At 40.0% G+C, this 22,153-nt stretch overlaps 1 protein-coding gene across 1 annotated transcript in view; it reads right to left on the bottom strand.

The window, feature by feature from the left end:
- pard3bb (par-3 family cell polarity regulator beta b) overlaps positions 1–22,153 on the bottom strand; it is a 177,347-nt gene that overhangs the window by 139,046 nt on the left and 16,148 nt on the right. Inside the window, exon 4 of the mRNA XM_070914428.1 lies at positions 119–272. Within this exon, the coding sequence (XP_070770529.1) occupies positions 119–272 (154 nt within the window). The remainder of the gene's footprint in view (positions 1–118; positions 273–22,153) is intronic.

The raw sequence follows: 22,153 nt of genomic DNA, 5'->3' as shown, positions 1-22,153 counted from the left end.
AGCTCTGAATTGTCAAACCTCCCTTCTAACATATGTAGATCTGCAACCTTAAAGATGAAAGGTTAGGGCAGGGCACGACCAACATAAATATACAGTAAATAAATGAAAAATGACTCACTGGACTTGAGCACTGAGGAATTGACTTCGATCTCTCCTCCTGCGATTGGCTGGAAGACAGAGAGCTCGGATTGGTAGAGGTCAGGGCTGGGGGCTAGGCTGGTGTTAGCCACACCCCTCTGCTGGGCTTCCTGCTCCTCATACACCGCCATCAGCTACAAACAAGAAACACAAGCACAAACACACAATGAAGCTGGTAATTTTTTCTATTCTTTTCATCCATTTATGAACACAGTATTTGACCAGAGTGGAGCAGCAGGAATTCTCTTCAAAGATTCTTATATAACTCCACACAGAGTCACTCCAGGTTTTCCATTTGCTACTCCCTTCTCTTCCTGCTCTCTACTCACACCAAAAGAAAAGCCACTCCAATTCGCTGCCATTCACTTGCATTATACAATAAAATGCAAAGCAAAATCAAGTAAAATCAAAGACAGACATGTCTTACCTACTTTAAAGTTAAAAATGTGAACCATATTTTGCAGTAATCAACAGGTGCACGGTTACACAACTAAGACAAAGACTGCAATACATCCCACTGATCACAGTTCATAAAATAAAGCAAGAAAAAAGCACAACATTGTGTTTAAAAAATCGTGTGTGGCTTTGTTCGTACGTGCACACAACTTCTGTGTTACCTTGTGGATGAGGACGCTATAGAGGACGCCCAAGGAGCCCAGCATTCCTGTGACAGTGTGTTGTCTACTGTTTAACAACTGCCTCCATTCGTGTCTCCCCTTTGCGTGTGTGCGACACCCTGCTAGCTCTGACTGCGTTATATAGTGGAATCCCTACCTATTGAGTATTGCACTGAGTCTGCGTTTAGCCTAACATAGCACAGAGCTTGTCAACAGTGTTCTAGGGGCCTCCGCGTAAAAGCTGAATAGACCTGTGTGTGTGTGTGTGTGCGCGTGCATGTATGTGTGTTTCGTGTCTATAGTGGCAAGAGTACAGAAAGGGGACTTTGCCAGTAAAGCCAGAGGCTTCCTGCTACACTGGAACCCACAAGTGTGCAACATACTCTCTCACTCATACAGACACGCGCATATGCACACATCCATACGAAAGTGTGCACACACAAATCTGAGTCACTGCACTGTGATTTGCTGGCTGTCTCTCCTGCACAAGAAAGCAAAAAACAACAAAGTCAACATTATGAAAATGCAGTTCTAAAACGCGAAGTGATGCCAACACTTTAGACTAAAAGCTTACGCAGGTGCTAGTATAGAAAAGTCCAGCGACGGCAACTTTTTTTTCAAGGCCAACCTGATGATTAAAGCAGATTTTAACTGGAAGTTTCTTTGTTGGGTTTTTGATCAATTAGACTGTTATTGCTCCCTCTCTCTTTCTCGATCCTTCTCTTGCTGTTTCTACAAAAAAAAAAAAAAAAAGCCTTCTCCTCAATCTACTGTGGCTTGGATAGTGCCTCGTTGCTTTGGACAAAAGCATCTACCAAATGAATACATATAAATGTAAAAGCTCCATAGTGATACTGAAACACTGAGTTCAACAAGATAATTACACAAATGAATGAACCTTTTAACACATTTGAACCCGACTTGTAGTATAAGCAGCTAAATGCAAGCATCAGAAGACTCTATGAGACATTTCTTGTGTTTTGTGGCTGTACATGTTGTTATTAATGCTCGATTAAAAAAAGAAGAAAATATATATGTATACACACACATATAAATATATATATATATATATATATATATATATTTATATATAGGTCAGCACAACCTGACCAGGCAGAGCAAAACAATATCAAGTTATACAATATAGCACCTTTCTCACCTTCTCATCCATATCTCACACCAGCTGTTCAGCACAACCGATGCTCTCAGTCTCTCACACATTCATGTTCTGTCACACTCCTCTCTTCCATCTAACAAACATCTTTCTCATTATCTAGCTCTATCTTCCCTCTTATAACAAACCTCATCTGATGTTTTTTTTGCTCTTTCCTTCTAACTTGTCGTTATCCTGCCTTTCTCTTTTCTCTACACTTTCCTCCCTAGTATAAAACCTTGGTTTAGTTATGTTACCACAGCGCTTTTAATGTCATGATGATTAGTCTGCGTTTGTCACTTTTCTGTCAAACTGCTTTGGTGCAAACCTTTTACTCTATTGTCCAGCAGCTACCAGCAGCAGGGATGGTTATTAGAACAAGACAAGAAAAAAAGGGGGGATACAGAGGTGGAGACTGGAAGATGACATAAAATAAATTAACATATTTAACAAAAATAGCATACATACTTGTCCACTGTCAGTAAATCTGCCTGTTTGAGAGAGTAGTACAAGACTAATAGCTTTGAGATAAACACACACAGAGAGGGGTGGCAGAGAGTCTTAAAAAAGAACATCTGAAAAAATGACAGGAAGAAAAATGGGTAGACAAATTCAACATAGCCTTGCTAAGTCTCTTAAAAAGCAGAGGTGGAAAGAAAGGAAAGACAGCCAGATGAGAGAGGGGAGGACTTTGCCTCTGTTCTTTTTGTCAGGGGACTCAAAGACCTGCCAAACAAAATGACACCGCAGCCTGAGCATGAGAGGGAGAGAGTGGTGAGCGAGACAGAAAGGTGAGACTGTACAGATGGAAAGCACCGAGAGAAAGACAGAGAACTGGCCGTTGAGACTGTGAGAGACAGAAGCTGAGAGAGATTTATAATGATAATAATGAGGGGGACTGACAGATGTGCTGTGCTGTAAAAACCTCTGGGTTGTCAGAGTTAGAGCAAAAAGCAAACCTGAAACTTGAAAGTGTCAAGTGCTAGTGCAATGATGTGTCCATTTTCAGCCAGATGAAAAGTTACATGCTGCCAACTCTGTTCCTCTTACAGCAGACTAGTGCTTTATTGTAAGCACACGAGATGTTTCCAGGTACAGTAGACACCAAATTCAGCCTTTAAGCAATACGTTAATTGTTACTTTTCGCTATCAAGCAGTGCTACCGGTGTCAGCTCCGTCATGCTATTATATGTAACATTTAACCTTCTCATCAACTATCCTGTCAACAACCGACAGACTCAAAGATAAAGATGCTTGTAAACTTCAGATTCTTTTCTGTTTTTCAGTTTCAGCTTACTGTCAAAACACACATTTTACTTTGATCTGGTTGCTGACAACCTCATGCAGAAATGCCTTTATCCATCTGTGAGCTTGAATGCTTGAGCTCAAAAATGCTTCTGAGCACAGAATAAGGCTTCATTTAGGGTTTGGGAAGAAGTACAAAACAAAGACTGACTATGGCACAAACCAAGTGTCATTTAGTTTCGAGTCTTTGTTCAAGTAAAAAAAAAAAAAGACAAAAACTCAATCTTTGGGAGGTCTGGTTCAACCACAGATGGCAATGCTGTAGCCAGTTAGGGTTTCAGAGTCTAGATTAAGGACACTTCACCAGTATAGATGGCATCCTTGGGGTTGGCCACAGCTTGTAAAGATGTCCATACACACAGCAACACTCCACTTGAATTCATCATGTGTTACTTTCCTTAGGATTATATATATTATTTACATGTGTTTTCATGTAAAAACTATTTTATAAAAAACAAACTACCACTGAGACCACTTTAGGACCAAACTAAGCAAGTTTGGGACTTAAGTTCATTATCATCCTAGCATGTTTTGCTAAGTTACAAAAATGTTCATGACCTATTTGGTTGTGAACTATAGAATAATTTAGTTCAGCTTGAATTAAAAGCGTGCATTGAACCCCAGGGGTTAAACGCTAAAACTGGCTAATCTTTGCCCTCAAGATCAGACTCAAAGCTCTCCCTTCTCCACTCCCTATATTTATCGATCCTGTGTGGTCAATACAAGGTTAACACAGGTTACCTAGGACAAGTGGAGGCTAATGGGAGGTAACTTGGTTTGTGTTTGTGCGTGTATTGGACTACCTGACCTGAGAGCCTGGATCTATCAAGGTCTGACCCATAGACTGTATATAAGGATGACATGACAGGGTCAAAAGTACCAAAAGTGAAGCCAAAACCCCCCTGGTGGCTGGCTGCAGTATAGGTCATAAACCCCGCCCCCTCCATGTTAGCAGATGGGACATGGGCCAACCTAAAAAAATCAAAGTACACGTCATTTCAGGTAGTTCTTATCGTTTGATTTTAATTGGTTATTTCATGCTATAAAAACGGGGTGAAATGTCATGATTGACAGCTGAGATTGACTGTGGTGTGCTAGTGATTGGGTCAGGCAGGTATGTGGGCGGGACCTCGCACCGCGGCTCCACTCGCCAATCACCACCGCGCAGACTTCCGTATCCGGGATATTTGGGCTTGATTTTTGTACAGTGGGAGGAAGTGGAGACGCGTCGTCCATCTTTAAACAGCGCATAATCTGGGCGCAATGTAAGGTGCAAGGTGCAAAGGGGTTGTATTTTAGGCCCTAAATTATTCATGTTTTATTGTGTCTTAATAATTCACACAATAAAACATGTTTTCTACGTAGCTGTACAGATCGTAGGCCTAAATGAGGTGATGTAAGAACTTGTGTTTTGCCAGAGTGATTATCGGTGCATGTGGAGCCGCCTTTTTTCACCACTGTTACAGTGCGTATCGCCTCCTCTTTCTCCCATCAGTACTCTTTATTTTGTTCCCAGCCTTCATCCCCTCACGGAGAATGTCGGGTATCATGTGCAGTCCCACTGGGGCACATATAGGGTTCTATGCGCTGTTACGCACGGCGCAGTGGCCGTAGCCCTTAATGTTTAATCTCGTGAAGTGGGTATGTGTTTGTGCTTGTGGTACCGGATGGACCCAGTGAGGGTCTATATAGACTATATCCTGCTTCACCCTTCAACCCCCATTGTCATCTGCCAACGTGACGCATCGTGGGGTCTGGGTTAGTGCATGGACCAAGAGTGTGTAGAGAAAACCAACTGGAAGATTTATATGGGATGATCCACTTGCCGTTTACTTTGGACATAAATTGTGTACTGTATATCATCAAATATGAACGTATGGGGTCAGGGAATGGAACGCGCCATCAGCTAACACTAGATCATTAATCTACAGACAGACTCACCACGCTGCCAGTCTTTTCAAATGGCAAAAAGAACATAATTCAATCAAGGTCTTTGTAAATATCAACATGATTTACAGCCCAGTGTTGTTTTGATGTTTAGTTAACTCACATAATTAACATTAATTGACTGCAACTGATAAAATCTAAACATGAGAAGCCTGCTAACAGCAATGATTCTGACCTCGACTTTATGGGGGCAGGAGGACCATGAGGCTTATTTCTTGGCTCACTCACCAATAAACAGTGATACTTCTGTTTCAGTGAGCTGCAAATGATACAACATAATACATGTGCAAGCTATTGTGTGCACTGCTCAGCATCTCTCGAAAGTTTGCGTGTGTGTGTGTGTGTGTGTGTGTGTGTGTGTGTGTGCGTGTGCGTGTGCATGAGAGAGAGAGGGGATGGGGAAGTGCAGAGTTGGCTCCTTTTCCTTTTATTAAAATTAAAAGAGCACATGAAATTGAGATACTGCAGGTAGATTAATAGCAGTTCAGGATTTAAGTGCATAACATGGCAACAGTGAGCACACACACACAACCATATTTTTTCACATCATACCCTTTATAATCGGGTCGATTAGGGTCTGATTGATTAGTTTTGAGTGGATCAATAAAATGCTACAATCAGCCAAATGCATGAGCATATACACAGCTCTCTCTCTCTCTCTCTCTCTCTCTCACACACACACACACACGTACACAAAACAATCTTTAAATATGCTTAAGCTATCTGTACACCACTGAGCTTTGATTTCCACTCATGACCACTTACCATAAAAAAAATCTATGATGTTCAAGTGCATGTACGTGTGTGTACTTTGGCATTTTATGCAGTCAGCAATATCCTTAGCAACGGCCACTCCATCACCATGGCCTTAACAACAAATTGAGGGGGTGAGGTGGCCACACATGACGGCAACTGTCCATCATATGTGTAATGTGTGTGTGCAGGTCTGTGTATAGTCAGGACATGCTGCCTTTTACAGATCATTTAATCGACAGGTTACAACTGGCTCAATTGGTTTTGAGTGTGATACATTAGAGGATTGAGGTACGGTAAGATGTTGTACTAAAATAACAATTTTCTATTTGTCTCCCTGCAAAAATGCTAATCCCCCCCCCCCACCACCACCTCCACTGTGCTATTTCAGCTTTTTGTGTTGCTTTTCATTAAAAGGGAACGTTATTAATGAACTCCAATGATCTGAATACAACAATAAATTCAGGATAATAAATGTGTCTTCCAGGTTCAAAATCACAAAGATCTTTCTCTGACGAAACTGTTCCTCATAAGAAAGAGACCAGGTTTGATCACTCAGTGACACACACAGACACACACACACACACACACACACACAATGACAGTGGGTAGACTGACAGCACCACCTAGCTCTGCACAACAGAAGCTGCATCTGAAGTGCATCCTGAAGCCAGTGGCGATCCCCCAGACCATCCACTGTCTGTTATTGTGTCCCCCATGTGTTTCCTATCTAACCAAAAGAACTGTTTTTCTGCCAGTGAGAGGCAAAGAAAGAGGAAGACAAAGTGATTCAATTACTTTGTTATTATCTGTCTGCATACCTGTCTGTCTCTCTCAGCTCAAAGGAAGAAAAGCTGTATGGAAAAGCAATGGCTTCATGCCTTGTGGTATATGCAGAATGTTTTGAACTCCATCTTTTTTAAATGACATGTATTTTTGAACTATACTCCGCAAGCCCAGTGAGCTGCTTTCTACCAGCATGTCATTATTCCCCTCTCTGCTCTTTTGATGTAATGCCAAAGTAAAAAAAAAAAAGGCATGTTATGACTCATGACATAATTTTGATGGAGCTCTTTGTGGTGCATCCATAAAAGAAGTCAGTGCAGGGTTGCTAATGTGGCAAGATAAGGTCACTCGGGCAGGCATACAGGCATTCTGTAAAGCTATCATGAGAAGTGAGATTTAAAAGGCCTTGCATATTTCTGTGTGATGCCCATAAAAATAATTGTGCAGATCACAAAGAGAATTTGAATGAACCCTGAGGCAGGTCAGCTATTCTATGCTAGGCTATGTACAAGTTGGCCTTTTCGTCTTTCATCAGCAAATATTCCTGCTTAGCCCTGTTTTCCCCTCTGGCTTCACTTTGCGTCCTCTCTTTTGCTTCCTCTCATTTCCCCTCCCTTCTCTTGCCTTTACTCTTCTCCGGTTGCCTCCTTTATTTTGCATCCTCTCATTTACCCTGCCTTCTGCTTCTTCTTTTTCTCTCCTACTCCTGTTCTCCCTCTTCTTTCCCCGTCTCTTCGGCTGACCCTCTCTCCCCTCTGAGTTGTAGTGGTTCCTTACAAATCAGCTGATGTAAATCATCATGTTCCACCACTTTGCTCTATTGGATACACCCACAAAGCAACAAAGAGCTTATCGATTAACACATGAATCTGATACACCCGCGCTCACTCTCTCAGTCTCGATACTCTTAATCTTACTATTTTATTCCTTCATGTTTTTCTCTTCTCCCCATCTCTCCCATTTCTGTCTTGTTCTATTCTCTTGTAATCTCTAAAGTCAAACATAAACAACAATAGATTTATGTACAGATTGGAAAACACACTTTACACAAAGGACAAGGTAAAAGCACTCTCATATGCACTGCACAAAAGGACAGGGACAAAAATATTCACACACACACTAAAACACACATATCTCTGACTATGACCTCTTTGCTGCGACCGATCCATCGCCGTGGTGATCAATATTCAGGATGGTGTTGTCTCCGTACAGAGAATATGGATGAATGAAATTCACCTGCTCAGCAGTTTCAAGTGTTTGTGTAGGTTTGTGTGCATGTGTGTGCTGACCCTCTATTGATCTCCAGTCACCTTTCCTCTCAATAGAGCATGAGAAATCCAGACAAGACAGACAGAAAGAAAAAGATTAATGGGGGGGACACAAATACTGTGAAGAATGAGAAACAGACATAAAGACATATATATATATATATATATAGAGAGAGAGAGTCACAGACACTTAGTGCAGACTGTTACACAGACAGCAGAGAGTAAGTTAAAAATACATACTGAAAGATAATATATAGACATATTATTGAGAGATAGAGAAAGCAGAAACATTTTCAACCGTCAGAAGTAGCGCATCCTCCACCCGCACCAGCAGTACAACTGTTCAGTGACTTTGTGAACTTCAGTGTCTGTAACACAGCCAAAATATAATGACAACTTCTGTTTCCTCAGTCATGCAGATAGTGTGTGTGTGCTTGCCTGCATCCTTACTTGTATGTGTGTGCATGCATGTTTGTGTGTTGGAGTCCCTGTATTCATACATATATGTATTTATGCTTGTGCATGAGGAAGAATATCTGTGTGTGTGTGTGTGTGTGTGTGTGTGTGTGTGTGTGTGTGTGTGTGTGTGTGTGTTAACCATCTACCACCGCCTCCCTGAGGCTGTGTGTAGACCACACTTGGCCATATGGAACAGCATTATGGAGACACACAGTGGCACAGATGGACACATTCTGTGCAGGCCATATTCTCAATGATCCACCAGTAGCGGTCTGAACGACAGCCCTCATAAACCAGAGGAGCCCATCAACCAGAGCAAACTGCACAGGCTCCACCCACTGAGAAGAAAGGAGTTAATGTGCAACTGTTTATCAAATCAGTTTTTCAAGGTGGATATATTATTCACAAATGTGGGGGTAAATGTTGAAAGGGATTGGGATTTGGAATCATTGTCTTGCGCTAATGAAAACCTTTTTTTAAAAATGCAGTAGAAGTCAGAAGTTCTGTCAAAGTCCATACATAGCGGCTGGGAGTGACTTTGTCTGATAATGATTACTTTGACTTACTCTGGACAAAGTGTGCTTGCAATCTCAAGCCTGTGAGGTGATTTTTAACACTCATTGATATAAATGGGGTAGACAAAATATCAGAAACTACGACTGTCAGGTTCATTTGGCCCAGATCTCGATCTCCATCCTTTATAATGAAGTATCAGCCCAATCAAATGTTGAAACAGAAAAGAGTATTCATTTTTGTGTGTAACTACAGTGCTGTCTAAACTGTTAATATCTACTGATGTTAAAGCATGATGCATAAAACCTTTAAAAGTAGTCAATGTTCAAACCAACCATCCAAAGGTTTAGTCTACAGCTCCAACATCCCCCTGATCGCTCCTTCATCCAGCCTTCCTTTCCTCTCTCCTCTCCTTTCTTTCCAACGTCTTATCGCATTCAATTGGCTCTCCACATAACAATGGGTGTCTGAGTGGCTTTTGAAGTAGGATTTGCTGTCTGTCAGATGTGTCTGATTAAGCTACACACATGCCCATACACACCATGTTCTCTCTCACATACATGCAAACACAGTTTCACACACACACACACACACACACACACACACACACAAAGTGTTCTGATGGTGATTATCTGAGGATTAAAATGCTAAGCAGTTATAACTGTCAGCTGACAGTCCTAAACCTGCATCAATGCACTACACACATACATTAATGCATATACACACAAGAATAGACTGTATCACACTCACTACTAGTACATGTATTGTTAGCCTTCTCAAGAGGGGCTGATAAAATGAATAGAAAGCCTGATTTCAAAATGATCCTTGATTTTTTTTTCTTTTTTCAAATGGATACTAATAATTAAACTAATTCCTTTATTCCGTTGTACCTTTAAAGTTTTTAAAACTTTAAACATGTTTGGCGGAGGGTCACTGTCCTGTTCTATACACCAGAGGATTGCTGCTTTGGCCATTCACATGTCTATAATCTGTAACCACATTGGGGATTAAGGGGTTAATTGTTGAAAGGTTGTCTCCTGATCCCTAGACAGCTAATCTGCTTCAGAGCTGAAGGAGAAACAATCAATCTCAGTGCAAGGAAAAGATTTCAACGGCGGTAACTATTTCTACCCAAAAAGGAAAAACTTTCACCATTTCAAATCAACAATTTCTGTCAGTTGAAAAACGGGGGCAGACAGACAAGTAAAACTTCCCTCAGTCTATTCATTAGTGTCGGCAGATGCTCCCATTATGTGTGTGTTTTTTGGACGAAGCGTTACACACCATCATATTAAACATACATACTAGAAGGCTAACTGCACTGCCAAAGTCTGTTTTGGAGTATATCCGACCCATGAGTCTACGTAGAAGCCTAAACTTCTTTCTTTAGAGGTGCCAAGGTTCACAAAGGACAACCTTTACTTGTATTTCTCATCATTCCCCATGGAAAGATGTTGCTGCTGGATGTATCCAACAGCTGACTAGGGCACGGTTGTAAAATGATACGTGTACTTTAAAACCTGTGCTTGTAGCTGGTTTTAAACCGTCTCATAGCAACAGCATGTAAGATGACAAGTTCCTCTAACAAGCATCTGCTGCGATCAGCCAAAAATAAAGATGTTCCGTGTCTTCATACTTCATAAATACTCAACATTATCTTATGACGCTGAGCTAAACTACAAGTCCAAGATGACTGTGGCCAGAGGTTTATGGACAAAATGAGGACAGATCTTTCTAGACTGGGGATAAAAGGAGGCAGAACAAATGTTTTTGAAACAGAAATCAACACAAACTGTATGACAAGTGTAAAACAAGTTATTAAATAGGTTTAGGTTTAAGTGAATTTCCAGATGTCATCACCTCTGACCTCTTACATGTTAACCTTTTTCCTATTTTACTATTGTCTTACCTCCCCCTCCTCAAGGTGAACAGTCTCCTCTCAGGGAGCTGATGATCTGAGTGCGTGTGTGTACGTGTGAGTGTGTGAATGTATGTATGGGTGTGTGAGTGTAGGGGTTAGGCAATTAAATGAGCCTGTTATCATCACTCACACATTCAGGGACAGGTTCACTCTTTATAAAGCTCTCACCGCCCAGCGCATTACTCTGTCAATGTATGTAAATCTTTCTGCTGGTAGCTTCGTGTGTGTGTGAGAGTGTGATGAAAACACACATATACACACGGTAAATCTCCCCTGAACACAGACCGACACACACACACACACACACACACACACACACACACACACACACACACACACACACACCCCAGACTGCTTTTCTTTCTAAAAGGTTGACATGAGAGGTGGTCCTTCTAACATCTCTATGATTGAGGTGAAGAGTAAAGCTCATAGCCAATACAGAGTGATTACATTAGTCTTCCTAAAAGATCATATCTTCTTTTCACATGACCATGAATCAAATCCATCTTGACACTAAACGATGTGTACTTAAAGGGACAATCCACCTTAACACAGATTACACACTGCCAAAAGCACAGCTGCTGCTCTAGATGAAGTTTCAGATCAGCCTACAATCCCTCAGGTAGATTTCAACACATTTTCCTGAAACAGCCCGAGGCTTGCTGCAGCAACATGCATAATACCTTCAAAGACTTAAATGGCTATGACTTGAGGCTTTTAAGTCATTAGATCAAGCTGTAAATTATGCTGTCCCAGTGTAACCATAATGAACTACAGAATGAGACTGGCAGGTCTTCAGAGGTTCTGTGGAAGGGATTTAAAAGGTGTTTTTTCACCCATACAAAATCTGCATACTGTCATAATCTCAGCTGATTTGATTTCTCATATACTGAAAAAGAATGAAATTATTTCTCAGTTCTTTTCACTAGGACATAGCTTGGAGGATACCCTGTGATTTTTGATGACTGGGTATGAATGGTAGTTAATTTTTATGAGGAATAACTCAATATGTTAAAGTTGAAACAAAACACCAAAAGTCAAATTTGTTTACATATAAAAAACTAATTTACTTACTTATAGATCAGCATTTTTTTTTACAGATTTATGCCATTGTACATCATGTATTTACGTATGAATGAATTCTCCATTTTTTCTGGACTTAAAGTAATAGCAGAGATTGATGTGCTGCAGCGGCCTCATGATCTGGATGCAACAAAACATTTTCAAAACCCTCTAAAATGTCTAATAAGATATCAGAAGTGAACACAAAGCTTCTTTTCTTAATCCCTGAAAATGTGATTAAGTCCTACAAGTGTGTAGCACACAGTCAAAAGTTCTTGTAAGCAGAGAAAAGAGAAAGAAAAAGAGAAAGAACAGGCAGAAAAAAGAGCAATGAATGGAGGCTCAAAATGTGAGCTAATACTCTACTCCACCAAAACCTAATGGCATTTTTTTTCATCATTTCATCATTGTGTCCATAACTGATTTTCCTGTGTGTGTCTGACCAACACACAGCCACATGATGGACCAATTCTCTGTCATCTGGTCATTTAGTCTATCCCCACCGAACCACCCATTCAGACACTTCATTAAGATAATTCATCAGCACAATGAATTCATGAGGAGGTGGACTTCATAACAATAACAATTAGTTAACACACACATTTTCGTGCAGTGCTGTGTATCCGTCTGTCCTAGGTGGGTCCCAGGTGCAGCTGTGTTTTCTTAATTAAGAGCCGAGGTCCATGAAGACTACAGGCTTCATCGTTACATTCATAATTAACCCTTTCGCTTTCACCCTCTCTGCCTCTCTCTTTGTTTCCTTTCAATCACTCTGTTAACCCCTTCTCTATCACTTAGAATCAATCTTCCATATCCTGCTGGTTGGCTGCCTCATGCTGTCACCTCGTGCCTATCTCACACAATGTCACCATTAACCCCACATTTGTCTTTATTTCACCATCTCTTCCGCAATTCTTTAATTGCCAGCCTCCGTGCGTCTTTCATTTTATTTTCTCTAGCAATTAACCCCTTTCTCTCTTGCACCCTCCTGCTTCTTCCTCTTTTCACATGCTCTTACAAATTGCACCTATCCGTCTCTCGCTCTCACTCTCTTAATGCTCTCATTCCCATCGCCTCTCTCTCTGGCCCTCTGTTGCATTCTCCATCCTAGTATCCTCTCCCTCTCTCGCAAACGTCATTACTCAATTAACCCCCCTGGTGCTTGGCTGAGGGTCAACATATGTATCAGGTCTGGATCACGTCCGTATGTGCCTTTGACAAATGAAGAGCCCACACATACACACACATACACACATGTGCACACTAAGGTGTGACTCAAAAATGATTGGATTCATTAGAGGAAAGGGTGAAAGAACGAGGTGCGCGGTGAAGGGGAAGTAAGGGGGGGCTGGAGGCCAAGGCATTACTAAGTACGGGTAGAGGACTCAGGACATGGCGAGAGAAGAGCTGTGTTCAATGAAAATATATGAAAGAGAGAAGCCAAGTTGCACAAAAAGCCAGGAACGAGTAGACATGGAGGAGGACATGAGGACAGAGCAAATGAGCGTAGAGAGGATAAATACTGTAGAGAGGGAGAGATGAGGTAGAGGATGGGTAGAGCAGAGGGATGAGGTGAAGGTAAGAGGGAGCATTTAGGTTCATTATGGTGAGATCTCACTGTTGTCTCCTCTTCATCCCATCATAATGAGCAACCTCTCCAAGTAACACACAGATAATGATACATGAGTCCAGCCTGGATGATCTTTAGGAAAAATGTCCATTAATTGGAAACTCTTGAGGCAGAGCCCCGTGTATCTTAAAACATCACTTCATTGTAATGTTTAGAGCTGTCGTGATGGACCCTGCAATATGTTTAGTTAATTTTGATATTTTTAATTCTTGGATGAATGAACACATTATGATTCAATCGTTAAAATTGTTTTTAAATTACTAGTTTACTGTAAATTACAGTTCATTTTCATCCTTTTCAGTATAGTTTTCTATATTTTGCAATCAGCTAATTGTCACCACAATTACAAAAAGAAGAAGAAGGTAAAGAAAGTGTCAATAAATCAATAGCACACACAATCAGAATTATTACCACACTAACTGTACAGCTACAGGTTGTTGCATACACATTTTAGCACGCATTTGCATTGGTTTCTATTGGGTGAACTACCTCAAACGCTGCAAACATGGCATTTTCCTTCATCAGATACTTTGCCTCAGTCATTGCTATTAACATACTTCAGATATATACCATCTATAATTAGTAACTGAGCAAGATGCACAATTCTGCTTGAATTAAACTGCTCCGATGAGTTAACTCTATCAGCCAGTTTAACATGATGAGTGTTCGTCCAAGCCTTCAAGGAACTAGACTGATCCATTCATATGCATGACACACCCACAGACACAAAGACAAGAATGCGTGCATTTAGCAGATGGCTGGTGGTTAAGAGAGTGTGAATGATAAAATCTCCCCACTATTCCAGCGCCTTGTCCATTATTCCACTCCACTGCTTTCGAAGAGTGTGAGGGTGTGTGTGTGTGTGTGTGTGTGTGTGTGTGTAAACATAAGTACATTTGTGTGTGGATCTTTCTGCGTGCATTTTCATCTCCATGTATCTGCACACCCATCCATGTATCTGTGTCTAAGTGAAACAATCTACTCACGTCACTTGTGTCGTAAATGTGCAATGTTAAAATTAAACCATTAAATTAGAACATAAAAACAGCCATTTAATTGAGTTTTGCTCTATTCAGATTTTATTGCTTCTTCCCATCATGTGTGACGAGTTGTAAGCAATCAAACTAATGGAACATTATGAACCTATTCAAAATGTGCCACATGAGTTATATTGTATTACCCATCTGTGTGTGTGATCATGTGAAACATGACATGTCTGTGACATATGAGGCTATGCGGTATTAAAGGTTGTGTTTGAAGTCTTTGTGCTGTTGATGAGTTATGTGGTGTGTCCGTGCGTCTGTGTCTAAAAGAGAAAGACATACAGATGGAGGTGGCAGGTGTCAGCAGCATTTCGACAGATGATCACCGACACATAAAGAGCTCACAACACACATTAATAACTATACACAAAATATACACACATGATTAAACACACACACACACACACAGTAAAATCCCATTTGAGTATACTGACAAATAAGATAAAATATCAAGGAAGGTACTACCTAAAGCTTCTCTGTTTGCAGCCCACACCCCAGAACACATCAACACAACCAAGGCCATTATTTGATCTTTCATAATGGATCCCAGTTCAACCCCCAGTCACAAACATATACCCTTTTACCGTATAAAAAACACAGAGAAGGATCTTCATTATACAGACTGACACCGTAAATCAATGCTGAAGATCTAACCGAGCAATTCATATATCACTAAAAGCTGATCATTCAACGACACACGTACACATAGTATGCACATATAATAAAGGGTGCTCTGTTAATATATGTTGACTGTCAATGTAGACTGATATATGTGTCAGTGTACCGCAATTTACCAATGAGGCCATAGCCTCATCAAATATAATTCACAATTCGGCTGATAGCTGATATCTTAGCTCCTGAAAAAAGATAAGGTTTATGGTCCCTCTACCCTTCAGAAGGACTACTATATTCACACACCCACACACACACACAAGACAACCATCAATGAAAACTAACACATGATTAGGCTACTATATAATGAAAAATGTCAGCCTACATAAAGGAATTGACAGAGGAATTACACGTACAATGAACAGGCAGAAGACTTTATGGCTCTTGTACCCTTTTGAAGGACTACAAGTACACACACACATTTATACATACTCTTATTTCTAAATTTATGCTACTTTCTACTCTTGAATGGGAGCACCGGTACTGTATAATGATATCGGGTATAATGGGACATGGGCCCAAACTAAGTGCCCGTCAAATTCATTTTTCCCAAAGACGGTTTTAGGTAGCTCTTATCACTCTGCTGTTTGTTCAAGTGTTCATTTTTCTGATATGTTTTAATTAGTTATTTGATGCTATAAAAAGGGGGTGTGATGTCATAATTGACTGTGGTGTGGTCAATACCGCAGCTCCACCCCCCAGCACTACTGTGCAAACTCTGGCTCCAAATGACGTCACCAGCGCAAGATATTTTGGCTTCATTTTTGTACCGTGGGAGAAAGTAGTGAACGTTTTGGCTTGTAACTGTAAGTTTGAACCGCAAGTCTCAAACAAAATTCAATTAATCTAAAAAAACATTTCGACATCCAAATCACTAAATGGCTATGTACCAGTTAGACATCTAACTAGTACATATCATAAAATCAGGTTAAATTTGGTACAAAAGTGAAAGTTTCGTAGACGTCTATATCATAGCTTAGCCGCTGATGTCACACAGGTACACTTGAAGTAAGAAAGTTTGGAATTAATGTGCACACACATGCACACCAAGATACCCGTAAAGAAAACCAGTGCAATGTGTGAAAGCAATAAGCAGCACTGCTTTCTTTAGTGGAAGGTCAATATTATTCTCACCACTTGGCCACTTCATACAGAGGGCTGAGGGGGCAAAGGTGGCCAGAATACTGTTAGTATTGCATGACCATACCATGTGTGTGTGGGCATGTGTGAGGAATAAGAAAGTGTGTTTGTCCTTCCTGTTCATTCACTTAACCTTTGCAAGCTGACATCACACTTTAAAAAGAAAATATGTCTGAACTCAGTTGCCCTGAAAGATCTATTGATAAATATGATTAGGACAAGCTGGAAAAGCAGCAAGACGAGAGAAAAAAACATGATTCTACAGTGTATTTTCAATGTACCTTTATTCATCTTAATGGGTGCAGTTAAATTCCATATATTTAAAAAGTTTATAGAAATTAAACTAAATATAAGGACAAAGAAACTTTGAGAGTTTTTAAGCCTTTAAGCCAGTTTGCGACCAGAGGTCCAATACAAGGTCTGGCACAAACACAAGGGCCATAACAGACACATTGGAACCTGCACGTGATTGACATGTTTTTAAGATAATCTAACCTATAATCTATAATCATAGCAAAGGTACAGGCCAAGTAAAATATCAACGGAAAACACACTTCTTGAATAGAAAAGCCTTTCATTAGATAAGAGTCTGGGGTGACGCCTGGGGTCAAGCCCAGTCAACCCGCAAGCTAGAGATAACAGAGCAGCCACTCAGAGACAAAAATCATGTGCAGGATAAACTCTCAGTAGTGTATGAAGACATGCATACATAAGGGCGATGGTGAAACTTAAATGCCAAATGCCAACTATTTGGTTTATCAATTAAAAGGCAAATGTTTAATATATGTGAGTTAATATAGCTGGAGCCCACTAAAATTGATCTAAATAAATGAATCTTAAAGCCAAATAAATAACTACATAATAAAATGACTAGTAAAGGGAACAAGAAAGTTCACTCTATAATAAAACTTTAATTAAAAGTTGCTCAGCCACTACAGTGCAGGAAAACAATGCCAGTAAGACTAAATTATACTAGGAAAGCCATATAATAATCATCGTGTATTAATACTTAACAATGCTAATATAATTATTAAGCTCAACACATAGGTTCAACAGGAACAGTGAGATTTGTTGGATGTCTGTCTGCTTGGTTTAAGTATCAGGGTTTTGTTAAATTGCCAGGAATTCATGATTCTTGATTAAATGTGGACTGTGGCAGAGGCCACCCACAAAAAATGCTGCTTCTCAATATGTCTGCATGTTTTTCAAAACAATTTTTCATTGTTTTGAGCTGGGTCATGGTTCAATTAAGTTCAACATGTTAACCAGCAACACACCTACACACACACACACACACGCTGCTGTAAATAAGAATCCAATCAAATACTGCCTGTCTGTCTGGTGACTATTGTCTTCATTATCTTGTCACACCAGAATAAGCAGCTATGAATAATCACATTACAAATGCATCATCTTTAATAATCAACGCCTCAAACATAGCTTTGTGCATTTTTTGTGATTTTAGAAACCGAGTCTAAAGCTGGTTCGCATCACACATTATTAGGAGGTTTCTGTCAGCACGTATATACTGCACAGACTTAATGTACATGTCATTTATGTTGAAAACTGTGGAGGAGGATTATGGGCCATTGTGCATAATAGCCCTTCCAACAGGGTCGTAATTGCCTCATTCTGACTGGGTGTGTTTTGCTCCTACAAATGACACAGCTATGCTGGCGAGAAGGGGAAAGGGAAAAGGAAAGAGATGGAAAGGGAAAGCAGAAAGAGCGAGAAGGTAGGAGAGAGTAAAAGAGGATAGTTACGGACATGAGTGGGAGAGCTGGATAAAGAGTTGAGGAAGAGGAGGATACAAGAGAGAGAGACACTGATTAAGGTTGGAAAGGTAGGGAGCAGGCTTAGATAGTTTGTAAAGAGAACCAAAGATCTCCAAATACAGCCAATGCCATATGTTAATTACAATAATTTAACATTTTCTACACATTCAGGCAATGCCAGATCTCAGTTACAATGGGGAAAACTTTTTGTATCATTCAATTACTCTGCATTAGAGGCTCTTTGGGTACTTTTAACACCAAAAGTAATTCAACCCACCTCTACCTGTGCTTTCTTTTCCTTGTGTTTCCTTCTTTGCCTCATGGCTACATCCATGCTTAACAGTATTCATTCCACACATGCATTCATCTCCAGTAGCTACATCCCAAGTTTCCCAAGAAAATTGGAAATACACTAGTCATTTGCTTTTCTATTCATGAATTTACAGTGTCTTAGGCTTTTTTAGTTTAGGTCACCCGTGTTTTAGCAGCGCTCAGAGCTCAACACCCAATCACTGGAACTGAAAATAGATTTGAAGCGTTGAATTACACTTCAGGTCACATTTATGTGCATTTAGCACGAGTAATATGCGAGCCGTTAGGTAGCCTGTGTAGGCAGCTGTATTGATCAAATTAAAGCGGTTCCATCAGACAGGCATGAGACAGCCAACTGAAAAAAGCTGCTGAAACACGTCCTATGTAGACACACCGTGAGCTTCTCTTAAAGTTAGGGAAAGGCAACAACATTCCTTCGGCCTTCCTAGCCTTACCATCCCAAATCCCAACCCTTATAGTTTCTTCTCTTTCACTCCTTTCCTTTATTTAGCTCTCTGCTTCATGTCATTTGCAATATCATACCCCTCCTCCACATACCCTAGCTACAAGCTACAAACATACATAAGCATATATACACATGAACATATGTGTATATATGCTTATGTATACACACAGACGCATGACAAGATACTAGCACACACATTAAATTAATTTGCTTAAGTACTTTCCAAACAAAACCAAAACTTATTATTTGAACTTAAAAAATGTGTTTTCAACCAAACGAGGCTATTAGCACCACAGTTAATTGCCTCAAGTAAACTAAAATGATCTATATTGATGAATGTCTAAACGATTATATTCCAGCTCCATTGTAGATGCTATTATGAGTCCACACAATCAGTAATGACAGCAATCAATGTGTAAATGATGCAACACATACATTAGCACAGCCTAATTCGTGTCTGCGTATGTGCGGGTATAAATCTCTCACTCACACTTGCTAAATGAACATTTTTGTAAGCTCTTAATTGATTCATTTGTATCATGACCAATCATGTCTAACAAATACAGCATTAATGTGAGTGCATGTTATAAGTTACAAAGGCAGTGCTTAGACAGAAAGACAGAAATCAATTATTAAGTTTTACCGAGCTGCATCTCTTAGCAGCAGCAGCAGCAGCTTATTTACCGCCGATCAGCAGAATTTCATGATCACAGATATGGAAAACTCGAATTAGAGAGTACAGAAGGCAGGGAAGGGCCTGCTGATAACAGGGAACCTGCTCTGAATAATTTTATCAGAGATAATGGCTACTTTGTTAATGATTCTGTTATTGCAGTAACCTTTAATTATTTAGGTTTAACTGGCGGATAAGTTATATCAAAGTAGGATTACAGTTAGTAGAGAGAATTAGTTAGTAGAGAAAAAAGAATAAAGATATTCAGACATGGACAACTGCAATTTTTTGGCTGAAGTAAGCTTTATTTAGAAGCAAACAAATCCTCAACGCAGGTTATATTTCACTTCCTCAAACTCAGGCACTTGTCTGGCGTGTGCTGGTTTAGACCAGTTTGTCGGGTGCAACTGCCTCACACAGTGGCCTGATACACGTTCAGTTTCATCATCCCCTTTTTTGAATATAAAGCGTATCTTCTCCCCTTTAACAAAATATAAAGTTTATCCACCTTGCACATTTAAAAGTTTTATTACATTGTCAATCAGTATGCCAACACCACAGACGCTGTCTGTATGAATGCCAGTCTGTCTGTCGGTCTGTCCCCACCCCCCTAGCAATGTGGGCCAGGAAAACAGAAAGGAAATCAGACAGTCCAAAAAGAAAGCTAAAGAGAGGAAATGGGAGCATCATTTAAATATTAATGAAACTAAGAGATGAACTGTTGACCTGATTGTCTTCTCCAGCAAATGGTTTTGGCTGACTGGAAAACTAACACATGCGCACGTGGTTGAAAATAAATAAACACACACACACACACACACACACACACACACACACACACACACACGCACACACACACACACACTATGCACTCCCCACTGAGTTGGCTTGAGTCCACCAACTGTCCATCTTAACGTCTCCAAGTCAGACTTTTTAAGGTTGTTTCATCTCATCAGCCAGCCAGACAGTATAATCACCAGACATGCTTCAAGTTTGACCAATTCAAAGTGCATCTTAACAGGATTAACGAGGCAATTTACAAACAGTTATACAGAAAAGTACGCCATTATGGCATTGCAGGGTCTCAGTGAACGAAATTTCTCTGAGGAGGTGCTCACTGGAGAACCCCAGAAATCGGCAGTGTCACAAACCCTTCGTTCTTCTGATGTTCATGCCAGGTTGGTTAACTTAATAAATTCATCTGTGAAAAGGTTATTCAAGTACAGATCAATTTCCAATATACTGCGCAGTACAGTGTCAGTTATAACAAATGACAAGAATATGTCAATCTGCTTTGCTTTTCTCAGGTTCAGGTGGGTGTTTACTGTAGAGGTATACCTCCAACCATAATAAAAGGGGTATCCTCTGTGATGAATATTGATTCTGAGGGAAAGGGCCAATAGAAAAATGCCTGTGAAGTACATTCACTCATCATGAATATAATCATTATGCATCTAGCTAAAAATAGGATAAATAATGATTGGCACAATTACCCATGATTAAAGCTCTGCTCAGGGAGAGCCGCCCTACTTCCAGGCTTTCTGTAGAGGGTTTTGTCAACTTTTTTTTTTTTTTTTTTTTAAATAGGTGAAACATGATGACATATAATGGGTATCCAGGATTACAGGTTACTTTCAATTGTATCATTATAATATGATTAATTTGTCCAAAATAATAATTTACAGCAATCTGTAATTAAAAACAGACAAAACTAGAGACCATCCTGCAATGGGATCACACCAGCCATTGATGATCCAACCCATGAGTACTAGGTAGACATTACTACATTATTACATGATTACTCAGCACTTAAGAGTCGGACCACATCCACACACTTACATACTGGGATACAGTGATTCACGACTTAAAACAAATGTGGGGGCATAAAGTGGGGGAGCCAATGGCCCCTTCCCTACTTTCTAAAAGTTGGCTTAAACCCATCACTGTAAGCACTGGTAAAATGGTATAACTAATGAAGATACCATAGACATCTGTTGCAGTACATTATGTCTATGTGACTGTCCTAAAAAGGTGGTTTAGTGTGTGCTTATATGTAAACCTATCATGTGCATTGTTCATTTATTTGTGCCACGTTGTACATAGTATATAGTATATAGATATAGTATAATCGTAATTCTGTGTGCGTGTGTTACAGTGTCAAAAAGGCACATTTCAACTGGAGCTGTGTTGACTGTGAGATTAAAAATAATATTTATGTTTAATACTGACATGTGCAAAGGGATGCATGCTGTGTGTGTGTGTGTTTGTGTGTGTGTGTGTGTGTGTGTGTGTGTGCATGTGATCAAGACTACGTGTTATTAATGTCCCAGAACAACCATCAATATCATACAAGGCAACAGTGTTTCTCCCCTCTCTCTCCATTACCAGCTAACCTTTTAAACAAACTCTGGTCTCTGTAAGGCTGTTTCTGCAATACCTACAAGATGGGAAAAATACAGTAGGAATTACACTTCTAGCTACATATAAAATGCTGATGGGAATCCACCCTTTACTGCTTAC

The sequence above is a fragment of the Enoplosus armatus genome, chromosome 11 (assembly GCF_043641665.1).
Source record: "Enoplosus armatus isolate fEnoArm2 chromosome 11, fEnoArm2.hap1, whole genome shotgun sequence".
NCBI lineage: Eukaryota > Metazoa > Chordata > Actinopteri > Centrarchiformes > Enoplosidae > Enoplosus > Enoplosus armatus.
The sequence above is the reverse complement of the archived record's forward strand: the minus strand, read 5'-3'. Positions and strand labels throughout refer to the sequence as shown.